The sequence below is a fragment of the Ailuropoda melanoleuca genome, chromosome 17 (assembly GCF_002007445.2).
Source record: "Ailuropoda melanoleuca isolate Jingjing chromosome 17, ASM200744v2, whole genome shotgun sequence".
Classification (NCBI taxonomy): Eukaryota; Metazoa; Chordata; class Mammalia; order Carnivora; family Ursidae; genus Ailuropoda; species Ailuropoda melanoleuca.
Genome location: NC_048234.1, coordinates 15,837,745 through 15,849,100, shown reverse-complemented (window position 1 = coordinate 15,849,100; position 11,356 = coordinate 15,837,745). Strand labels below are relative to the sequence as shown.

Here is an 11,356-nt window from a genome sequence, read left to right as displayed (position 1 = left end):
ATACACGGTACATGTGTGTGTACTGTTTCCAGAGTTTTCCTGCTGAACGGACGCCTACTTGGGCATCTCACGTATGTGGGGTGTGTCCACCTGATCCCTGGTGGAGAACGGCTGGTCAGGACTTGGGCACCTGCTGCCCTGTGGCCCCCAGAGAGGTCGCCCAGTGCATGTGGATGCGGCCCCTGGCCCCCTCATCGCTGCATTTTATAGCCGGCCGGCCTCTTGGCTGCCCTTCTCAGAGGTGGGGAGTAGTCTCTTGCGTTGGTGTGCAAACCCACAGTAAGGGTGAGGGTCGGGGCTTTAAAGGGGAGGTGAAGTCACATCTGCAGAACCTAGACGAGATGCGTGCAGGACCTGCCTTGCCTTCGCTCAGTGCTGAGGTCAGAGCGGTCATTGGACAGCTGCCATCGGGCGTGGGTGTGGGGCTCCCATGTGCACCTGCACTGTTGGGAGTGGGGGGGGTGGACAAGGCCAAGTTTCTCATGAGGGAGAGAGAAACATTTCCCTTTCTTTTCAGTTCCACTCTTATTTCGCAAAAGAACTGTTGTATTCTTTTTATGTGCGTTCTGCGAAGGAACGCACGGTGAGCGGAGACCCAGAGTTAAGGCAGCATGGTGAGTAATTGTGTGAGGACTGTCTCCTGCGCTCTCCAGCATGGCGGTACCTAATTATAGTGCGTGGGTTCTTCTGTCGAGAAACAAGAAAGAACTGGCATGGCAGAAGGGTGTAGACAGCTGGGGCCTGGGGCCTGGCTGTTGGCTGGGCCGGAAGTGTCTGTTTTTTTACTCAGGAACCGTGGGGCTGGGAGCTGTTGGCAGAGGCCGGGTGTGGAGACCTGGGCGGAGGGCAGAGGTGAGGTGGCCGTGCCCAGGTGCGTGTGGGAGGTGTCCACATATGGACACGCGTGCACAGATGTCCCAGCCTGCCCTTGGTGCTCAGCGCCATGAAATCGGGGTGAACACGAGACGCGCCTTGTGTGACCACAGAGTAGGCAGCTCTGGACTTGTATTTATTGAAGTGACAAAGGCTTCTTGAATTTCCAGAAGCGAGAAATTTTTCAGTTTTGAATTTCTTGGCATTCAGGTTGTTTACGTAAACCTCTTGCTTACGCGTGGATCGCTTTCTCTTTCCCCTAAGTGTTGTTGGGAGTGTGCAGGAGGTCACTGTGCGCTGCCTGCCCTGCGAACAGGTGAAGCCCACGCTCGGTCACGTTTGCGGGTCTCCTGTCCATCGGCCGTGGCAACATGTCCCCCGGCGTTCAAACAGCAGATGTGGGTTCTGGGTGCTGGGAGGGTACGGCCTTGTCGGGGGACGCTTCCCTGTGTGCTCGCATGTGAAGATCTTTCTGCTTGGAAGCTGACCCAGAATCAGCCTTTGCAAGCCCAACACAGTGAGAAGTAAGGAATCCTAACCATTTCCACCAGCACTCGGGGGTCTCATTTGCTCGGGATTCACGGGACATGTCTCGGGCCGCAAGGGGCCCTGAGTGACCTTGGGAGTCGTGTGTTGTAGGTGTGGGAGTGGGGTACCAGCCTTCTGTGTGCTGTGGGCATGACTGGTCCCACTCTGTGGGTGCCGTGTGGGAGAGACGGGGTGTCGGCCCTCTTCCAGCGAGCACCTCCTACTTTTCAGCTGTCTTCCAAAAATTGGCAAGGATTGTACCAGCTCCTAAAGCAAAAGAAAACAAAAATACCCCAATCACCGAGACGCATTAGCCTTTGACTCTGAGGTTTAAAACCTGTGCTGGGTCATTCGCAGCCATGAAGGGTGCAGCGTCCTTGACAGATGTCCTCGACACTGTCACGCACCTGCACAGTGCCCGCTGGGGCTGCCAGTCCGATCCTAGCAGTTTGTCCTCCTCCTGGACTCGGGCCTCCCATTCTGAGGTCTCCCCCCGACTGTTGGATTTCGGTGATGATAAGTTCTCAAGGATACGGACCTGAAACTAACAGCTTGATCCTCCTTTGGCAAATGGCTAACCAGGACCGTGGGGCGTATTTGATTGGCTTATTTTGCAGGGAAGTGGCTGTGGTCAGCGGTTGGGGACCTGCCAGGTTACACTTCCGTTATGGGCGCGAGTGCACACTCACTCCTCCCTCCCATTTGCACAAGTGCATGAATGCCACACCCATCCTGGGGTCCAGAGGCTAAAAAAAATTGCAAGAGTTTCTTTTCGGTGCCCCTGCCGAAGTGATTCTGAGGTTACGTGGACAGAGGACTTACGTGTTGAAATAGTTTCCTTTCCTGTTATTTTCAGAGACAAGATTTCTGAAGACTCCATCCTAGAAGCGACCGAGGGAAGTTTCTGGAGACACAAGATACAGGTAAAAATGCGTGGTTTCTCCACCTGTACCCAGGCTTAGCGAAGCCAACACCTTGTCGAAGCTTCAGTGGGATCCAGCAGACGGCTGGTCCCAACTCCCTGTGCGCTCCGGGGGGCAGAGGTCAGGACGCGGCTGCTGCTCTGCGGGCGTCTGTCCGTGCAGGCCGCAGGGAGACCTGTGCACGCCCTGCCTCTCCTCACCCCACCCCTGCCTTGCCTGCCCCGCATTTCTGTTTTGGCTGTCTCTGGGGTGCCGGCCTCCGGAGGCATTGCAAAGTTCCAGCTTCTCATTCTGGGGGTGCCGGGGGCGTTGTCAGTGGGGTCTGACATGGAGGGAGGTTCCTCCTGTCACCCTGCCCTGGTTTGGGGCCATTTTGTGATTAATCTTCATTTCAACCACGTATTTCCAGTTTAAAAGGAAGGAGAAATACCTGTTTAATGGAAAAGCAGAAGGAAAGCCCACACCCCCCTTCCTCCTCGTAGTTACTCCTGTCCCGTGGCTGGCCCCGCACGGCCGTGGCTCTGGCCGGCCTCCAGCAGCCCCACCGCCCCACGTCCGCCCCTCGGCACCGTCACCGGGACCTGCCTGGCCGTCTCGCTGGGGCAGTTTTAGTGAACGCGACTCTATCCCAGGGGTCCTTAGCACTGTCCGTGTTTGTGCATGGGCACACACACGTGTGCTTTCAGTTACCCGCCCTGTTGGGCCGGGGGCTGCCTGGTGAGGTTGAGGGTACAGCACAGAGTAGGAATTCCGAGCCTTGGTGCTTGGGTTATGAGTATTTTTCCCCCAGGTCATTTATCTTTGATTTTGTTTGTTGATCTCCTTACTTAAAAAAATATTTGGGGATCTTGGGGGAATTGGGAGGGAGGACCAGGCCCGTGCAGTGACGCGGGCAGAGCAGCAATGAGGTCTCAGAGGTAACACCCCGCGGACGGGTCCTCCTCGTACCTGCCTTGTGCTGGTTAAAGGTTGCAGCGTGGAGAGCAGACGAGGCCTCGCCCCTTCTTTACGTACATGCAGACGGGACAAAGAAAGGTCACGGACGCCCAGTGACCCCAGGAGAGGGGCTGGCCCACGACTGCCTTAGGATGAGCTGCTCCGCGCCCGGGCGTGCTGGATGGGGCGTGTGNGGTGGGTCGGGGGGGGGGGGGGGGGTTGTGACTTTGTAAACGTCTGACTCACTGGGTACAAAACAGACATCAACAGTGAGTTCCCTGGCCGTTCACCTCCCTCCCCAGAGGTGACCGCTGTTAACGGTTGGATGTGTGTCCTTGAGTGTCCGTGTGCCTATATCCCTGTCCGTGGGCGGGGGGGGCAGCACCTCCTCCATGGAGACAGCGTGGCCCATCCCACCTGCTGCCGTGCGTCTGCCTTCAGCACGTGGTTGGGGTGCACTATGCTCACGGCCGGTCTCCTGCGTGTCCGTCACGCAGCCCCTGACAGGCACACCCCCCAGTTGCACCTGCATCCTCACTGGACCACAGGGCCACCCAAGTCCCTGGGAGGTAGGAACGCGCTCCGTGGGAAACTGAGGCTCGCCCTCAGGAACCCCTGCCCGCCCCTCCCCTGCACCGGCTGACAGCCCTCTTCTAGATTTCTGTCTGCCTCGTGGCAGGTAAATGGCTGTGGTATCTTAGCTCACGTATCTGTATTAGCGGACTTGTGCGCGCTGGGAGCTAGGTCTGAAGGTCGGGATGGTTTTGTGAGGTAGGGATTGAGGATGTGGGTCACTTCCAATTAAAGCAAAGCTGTCGCACTGTTGTTTACCCGAGTGTGTGTCTCACCCCTCTAACTGGGGACCAAGCACCCATGTCCGTGGCATTTCACATGACCCCCCGGGTGTCAGTGGAGTCCTCTGGCTCTGGAAGCCTCCGTGATGACGTCTATGCTGAGCTCCCTGTGGCACCTGCAGCCTGGCTGACACAGAGCAGGCCAGTCGTGTCCCAGGACAGCTCCACTGTCCCCCAGGAGCCAGCGTCCAGCCTGGATGGTCCAACGGCCGCCCTGGAAGGAGCCAACAGGAAAAGCCAGGCCGGCACTAAGCGGGGGTCAGGGACACACAGGTGCCACCCCCTAGATGGAGGCAGTGTTGTTTATGGCTGCGCGCACAGGGTCTGGTGATGTCACACAGGCCGTGTGACTCCTCCCTCCGCAGGCCTCTCCTCTGGGGCAGCCACTGCCCATTCCTGCACTCGCCGGTCATCTGGTTGTCTGACCAGCATCACCCCGCTGCCGTCTGTCTGCCTCCTGGCTCCCATCAGAACATGCGTGGCACACACGTGCCCAGGTTCAGGCGAGGGAATGAGGTCCAGGGGTGTCAGGATCCCCCCGCCCCGTGGCTTGGTTGTCTCGGCGAGGTGGTGGGGGATGAGCAGGCGTCCTGGCCGCTGTCCTGCTGTGCCTGTCTAATGGGACCCTCTCCAGGGCTGAGCACACGCATCGCGGTGGAGCTGGGGCAACGCTCCAGGGGATTGTTCTGAGTTCTGGGGAAACTGAAGTCCAAACAATAAACTTTATTATGCACGTGACACATGACACAGAGCGCTCCTGAAACCCATCCTGAGTCCTGAGGGGACACAGCCATTTTTGCAAGGTGGTAACAACAGCCCCACAGGCAGCTGTAGGAAGGGAGCCCAGGGGTGGAAGCCAGCCTGGGGGCAGGTGGGGGGGGTTGGGGGCCAGCCTGGGGGCAGGCGAGAAGGAGGGGAGGCTGCGGGCAGGTGCATGTCTGCTGCTGTCCGGGCTGCAGGCTCTGCAGGGCGCGTGGGGCTTCAGCCACGCCGTCTGGGCTGAGCGGGCTCCTCAGGCAGCCGCCACAGCTGTCACCAGGATGCCCTTTGGCAGATTCCCAGGGTGCCGGCAAGCACACTCAGAATGTTGGTTTCGTGTCCTGCTGTTCAGGGTAGCCCTGAGGCCGTCTTTGTGAACAGTGTCCCCTTTGTGACCCACCCCTGTGGCCACAGACAGTTGGTCCCAGGAGGGGAAGCCAATCCCAGACGGCCCCCCTGGTCCACGGAGTCTGGCTTACAGGTCCCCGCTGCCTGTCCCTGATCACACGTTGGAACAGAACACCAGATCAGGCTTGTTAGGGTGCAGCAGACTGAACCCACACCACACACGTGTGTGCATGTGCTTGCACACCTGCCAGTGTGCACACGCATGGGTCTGGGCACCCATGAATGCACACGTGTGTACATACACAGACGCACACAGACATGCAAATACAGACATACACGAGTGCACGTGTACATGCGTGCGTGCAGTTCACACGCACACGCACAGCTGCATTGTGTGCACACAGATCCACATGTGCACACAGATGCACGCACACATCTACATTACACGTGCACACAGACGCACGCACACATCTACACACACATGCACACAGATGCACACGTGTACACACATGCACGCACACATCTACATTACACGCGCACAGATGCACACGCACATCTACATTACACGTGCACACAGATGGACACACACATCTACATATGCACACAGATGCACTCGTGTACACACATGCACGCACACATCTACATTACACACACGTGCACACAGATGCAGACATGTGGGCGCTTTCATGAACTGGCCCTTACCCTCGCTGGTTGCTGGATAAGTGGTTTTCTCCGTGGCTGGCCACTGACGTGCTTCAGGGCCACTCAGGTGGAAAGCTGGCGGGTGACAGGCCCTGCCAGCCTGAGTGAGGGTCTCGGAGCCCCCGCTCACTTCCATTCTGCTGTCATTTGGAGTGGGACCATGCGGTCCTCGTGAACGCACACAACGACACGTAGGTACTGGGGCTGACGTTGTGGAACCCTGTCTCCCTCTTGGGCTCCTGGTTCCGTGTGACACTTTCCCACTGGGGACAAAACGCACACCCATCACCCAGCTCCTGGTGAAATGCATCTGCTTCTCAGAAATGCTTGGGAAAGCCAACGCAACGGGCACTTTATCCACTTGCGTCCATTTTAATATTTCCACTGTGAGCCCCCCGTTATCCCAGAGCCAGGATTCCCGCAGGAGCACGTCGGGGCCACAGGTCTGGGTCCGAGCGCGTGCGGTGCATGAACTCTACACGACAACACGTGCCATCCAGCCCTTCCCGCATCCTGAAGCAGAACGTGCAGGCCCCACCGCCCCTCCCCAGGATGGACCTCTCACCTTCGGCCGTTTGTGTGTGTTTTTTAGAGACTGTTCAGGAAGGAGAGGCAGGGTCTGGCTGAGGCTGTCGGGAAGCCTGTGTGCTGCAGCAGGAGCTCGCTCATGCCCTTCGGCACATCGGCCAAGTGTCCTGGGGTGGCCTGGGGTGGCCGGGAGCAAGTGGCTGCTCAGCTCCTGAATGGAGGTATCTGGGTGGGTCCGGGTGAAAGGGCATTGAGAACGTTCCCTCCTCTCACGTGGACCGGTTCGGGGAGCGTGTGGGCACCAGCCCACGTGTGCAGCTGTCTGGAAGGTGTGCGTGCTACCACTCAGCGTCTGCCCAGACTCACCTGGTGTGTTTGTCAGGGGCAGCTACTGGAGCTCTGGCCCGTTCCAAATCTGTCCATTCTAAGGTCGTTCACTCTGGGTATTTTGTTTGTGAACTTCCTGCCCCTCAGGCCTCCACTTGGCTCCCCAACCCCAGCCTTGGTCTCCTAACTGGGCTGTTTGCCTTTCCCTGGTCCTGCGCACTGTAGACGGGGCCAGGGCCACAGGCAAGTTGAAGGCCTGCCACTCAACGAAGAGGGTGAGGCAGGAAGGGATGGAAGGGAGGGTAGGCATCCCACTAAGAGTGGCCTTGGGGCCAGTGTCACCATGGGGAAGGCCCAGCCACCAGGGCCAACCGAGAATGTTCTGGAAGAGGGGCAGCTTGTGCCCGGACCAGGGGTGGGACATGGTATTGCTGTGGAAGATGAGGATGGGGCTCTCTGCCTCCCCTCCCCACCCCTCAAGGGCAAAGGCCCTGCACCCTCTGGCCCCTCTCCATGGCAGGTGGGGCTTCCTGCCCCCGGCTGTTCTTCTTTCTTGGGAAGATGTGCAAAGTAGCTCCCTCGTTTTGTTGGAGCAGATCCTTCGGTAGCTTTCTGAGAAGGGACGTCAGGGAGGTAAGAGTTTTAGGAACCCTCATGTTTGAACCCTCCCATGTTGATAATTGAGCTTGGTACGGGATTCTGGATGGGACGCCATCCTCCTCCGTGATGTCCACGGCGTTCTGCTCCCTCCCAGTCATCAGGGTGGCCCTGGAGAGCTCACTGTATGGGCCTGTTTTCTCCTGAGAAGCTCCCAGGACCCCCCTTAGTCTCCGAGGGTCTCAGATGTCCCTGCAATGCACCGGGTGTGGTGGTCTTCCCACGTTCATCGGCCTGCTGGGGGCTTGCTTTCTGTAAACACATGTCCTCCCGTTCTGGACATGTCTATTTCTCTGCTCATTCTCGTGTCTCCTCCATGCTCTGTGGAGGTCCTGCCAGCTGGACGTGGGCCTCCGGACTGCAGGCTCTCTCCTCTCTCCTTTCCCAGTTTTTATCTTTGTCTTTTTCTGCAGCTTGGACGAAGCTGCCTCAGTTTTATCTTCCCGTCCTTCAACTGGACATTGTTTCTTTAATCAAAATTTTCCTTTCTGAGTTCACTTTCATTTCCTTGGGTGGATTCCTGTGGCGTCTCCCCCCTTCCGGGCTCTGGTCGCAGCTCTCTTTGGCCCACAGAGCCTGTTGATGACAAGCCGTGGCGTGCAGGCCCTGGCAGTGGGCGCGGACGTTATTGAACTGTGCTACGCAGACTTGAGTGCACTGCGTTAAAAGCAAAGAATTCCCTCCTTCCTGTGCATTTCCCGATCCCTCTGCTGTCCCTTTCACTGATGCGCTCTTGTGGCCACGTGCCTCCTGGACGCGTGTGGCAGAGGGCGGGCCACGTGCTGCCTGGCATCTGGCGCTCATGCAGTGGGGAGGGCCACAAGCTGGTGCGCCACCGTGCGTCTTGTCCTGTCTGTCTGGTGACTTCACGTTGGGAGCTTGAGAGCACCACCTCCAGCCCAGAAATCGGCACGCGGTGCAAAGCAGGGCACGGCCCCCCTGCCGCGTGGAGACCGGGTGGCAAGGGCTCGCCAGCACATGGCCAGTGACGCTCTTCTGTTTGCTTTCCAGTTTCCAAGCTTCGTTACCTTTCCATGGGCCGTTGTGCTTTCCCCGTTTTGTGTCCTCATGGTTTACGTCCTTTAGCGGCATCGGACCTGCTTGAGGAGAAAGTCGAGATAAACTCCGTGTGGACGCCAGGTTGCACAGGGATTCTGCCGTCTGCTACATCCGGGTCCTTGCCTGGCTGCCCAGAAGAGCAAGTTCTGTCAGGGACCCGAGCAGGAATTCAGGGTTACTGGACCGTTACAAACCAAACTTGGCTCCACAGTGATATGGGCGGTGGGGGGGGGATGAAACGGGCCAGTGGGCCTCGAATCTGCAGCCATAAGGTGACCTGGGCTGTGGGCTTGCTCGTGCAAAGCCTCACACGTGCCCCTCTTGTGATTGAGAAGCACCTCTCTGAGCTGGTGTGTTTTAATAGACTTTACTCTTGTGAGCGGTTTTGGATTCACCATGAAATGGAGCAGAAGTACAGAGTTCCCACATACCCGTCCCCACATGCGCACAGCATTCCACTCCAGTGCAGCAAAGATCTGCCAGTTCACCCCTCCCTGCCATCCCGCCCCACAACCCCTGCTCTGACCCTGACTTGAGCGTTCCCAGAACCCCTCAGCTGAGTGGGAGCTCGGAGTGGAGAGGCTTTGGGAGCTGCGTGCCGTTCCACATCAGTCACGGGGAGAGCGTCTTCTCGGGTTAACTGGCGAGACATGCCGTGGGGTTTACACACGTGATCTCTGGAGCAGACTTGTTTGGAAGTGCTCTGAATGGTGTTGACAGGCAGCCTTGTACACGGGCTGAGCTCTGTGTGTCCAGATGTGGCCTGGACAGAAAGGTAGAGGGGCGTGAGACAGGAGAGGCTGCAAGGGAGGTGAACTGCAGCCGTACACTCAGCTTTAATCCAAGAGACGTTTCATGTGGGTAAATGATGCGCTCTGGTTTACACTGAAAACCTTACTCTGGCCACTGCTGCTGGTTAGTAAGTGTACTATAGGGAGGTATCTGTTTGGAATTCTGTCCAACTGCTGGTAATAAAAACCTGAAAAACAGTAGAGATGACTGGCTTATTAGCTGGTCTAGAGGTAGGCAGAAGAAAGCAGGTGTGAGGTCTCCAGTATGTTGGGAGGGTCCCCAGTGGATTTTCGCTCAGCTCTTTGTAGAATGAGGCCCTTGTCTTCATATTCACAAGGTGGCACCTTGAGCTCCAGCCATCAAATATGAGTTCCAGGCACCAGAGGAAAGACTGAAGGCAAAAATGCAAACAGTAGCTGAGTCAGTCTTCTTTAAGAGCCATCCTGGAATTCCTACCAAATAACCTGTGCAGTTCCTTGGAACCGCCAGCAGGGGAGCTGGGAGACGTAGTTAGCTGGCCGCACTGCCACCCCGCATAAAATCAAGATTCTCTGAACAAGAACAGGGGGTTGTGGATGCTGGGACGGGAAGCTGGGGATCTCTGCCACATGTAGCAAGAAGGGAAGTAGGGTGGAGGGGTCAGGATGGAGGTGGGCATTGTGCAGCCTGGAGCAGTGATGGAGATGGCCCGGGGGGGGGCGGTCAGCATCACCCGCACACACACAGCCCTTCCCCAGGGCCTCAGTGTCCCGCGGCTGCGGAGGATTTCCGCAGGAGTGTTGAGTGCTCACCGGACGCCATGGGGCTGCTTCACGAGGGGGTCCTGTAAGGGACCCGGCACAGACTCTGCCCCGGGCTGGGCTTCTGGAGCTGCGTCATGCCTCTTTCCTCTGCTGCGGGCAGGAGAGCAGGGTCCCCTGTTCAGCCCTTCATGGTGAGAGCGCTGAGAGCCAGCTCCCTGGAGAGGGAGCATTCACGGCCGCTCCGCTAGCTCCATGACACAGCCCTCCCTCTGTCCCTCCCGGTCTCGGCCTCCCAGTGCATCTCCTTCTGCATTTAGCGTCTAGTCCTGCCCTCGCTGCCAAGTGTCTGGGCTGGCCGTCCCCATGGATCCCCGGCGCAGGACCTGGCTTGCAGACCGGCGCCCGTTTCTGTAAATTGTGTTGGCGCCCGGCCGCGCTCCTCCCTTCACACATCTCTGGGGCTGCTTTTGGGCCACCCCGTGGACTTGAGTAGCTGGGACAGAGACTGTACAACCCAAACTTGAAAAGAATGCCCATCTGGCCCTTCACGGAGCAAGGTGCTGGCCCCTGTGCAGGGTGAGCCAGTCCCCGGAGAGGGCGAGCTCCCTGGCTTCAGGGCCTGAGAGTGGCGTCAGGGTGAGGACAGACCTGGCCGGCACGCCTTTGGCGGGAAGGGGAAGGGCAGAGCGGTACCCCAGCAAGGAGGGGGGGCGAGCAGCTGAGGCCTGGCCGTGCCCACTGTCAGCCCTCCCCCAGGAGCCCCACGAGTCCTTTCTTTACCAAGTGGAGAGGGGCAGTTGTGCCCTGTGCACAGGCATAAAAAACAGACAAAGGTACAATAAAGGAGAACCCGTTAAGTCCACCGTGATGCCAAGGGCAAGCCATGCCACGTGCTGGGCTTTAGGGCCAGACAAGGGTTCCAGGGGCATGAGAGGTAACCTCCTGGGCAGGATGAGGAGGCAGCCCAGAAGGGCTTCCTGGAGGCAGTGACTTGGCTAGATGAACAGAAACTCAAAACTTCCCCTCAAACCTTGGGAGGTTTGGTTGGGCCTGAGATGCCAGGAAGCAGTAGGGCCTGGTATTTGGTAGGTTGTGGGGGCCCTGGGGTGGCTGAGCAGGAGGGAACTGTTGGGGGAGGTGTGGAGCTGACTGCCCCTTGGATGTCCCTGAGGGGTGGTGATGGTGGGGGAGGGGGAAGGCTCCAGAGAGGGGCCCACGGGCCCGTGGGACTGAGAGATCTGAGGTGGGTTGACTTGATGGGATGGAAGGAAGAGACGGGGGTGAGCTCTGGGGGAGGGGTCAGGCTGCTCCATCATCTCACAGAAGA

The 11,356-nt window shown here is 58.2% G+C and overlaps 1 protein-coding gene across 4 annotated transcripts in view; it reads left to right on the top strand.

Moving 5' to 3' along the window:
• The first annotated feature begins 1,254 nt into the window (after positions 1–1,254).
• Positions 1,255–11,356, top strand: part of SEMA4D (semaphorin 4D) — a 42,002-nt gene continuing 31,900 nt past the window's right edge. For all 4 annotated transcript variants that reach the window (XM_034646935.1, XM_034646933.1, XM_034646932.1 and 1 more), the window contains exons 1-2: positions 1,255–1,397; positions 2,258–2,324. In XM_034646935.1, the coding sequence (XP_034502826.1) occupies positions 1,270–1,397; positions 2,258–2,324 (195 nt within the window). In that variant the 5' untranslated portion in view covers positions 1,255–1,269. The remainder of the gene's footprint in view (positions 1,398–2,257; positions 2,325–11,356) is intronic.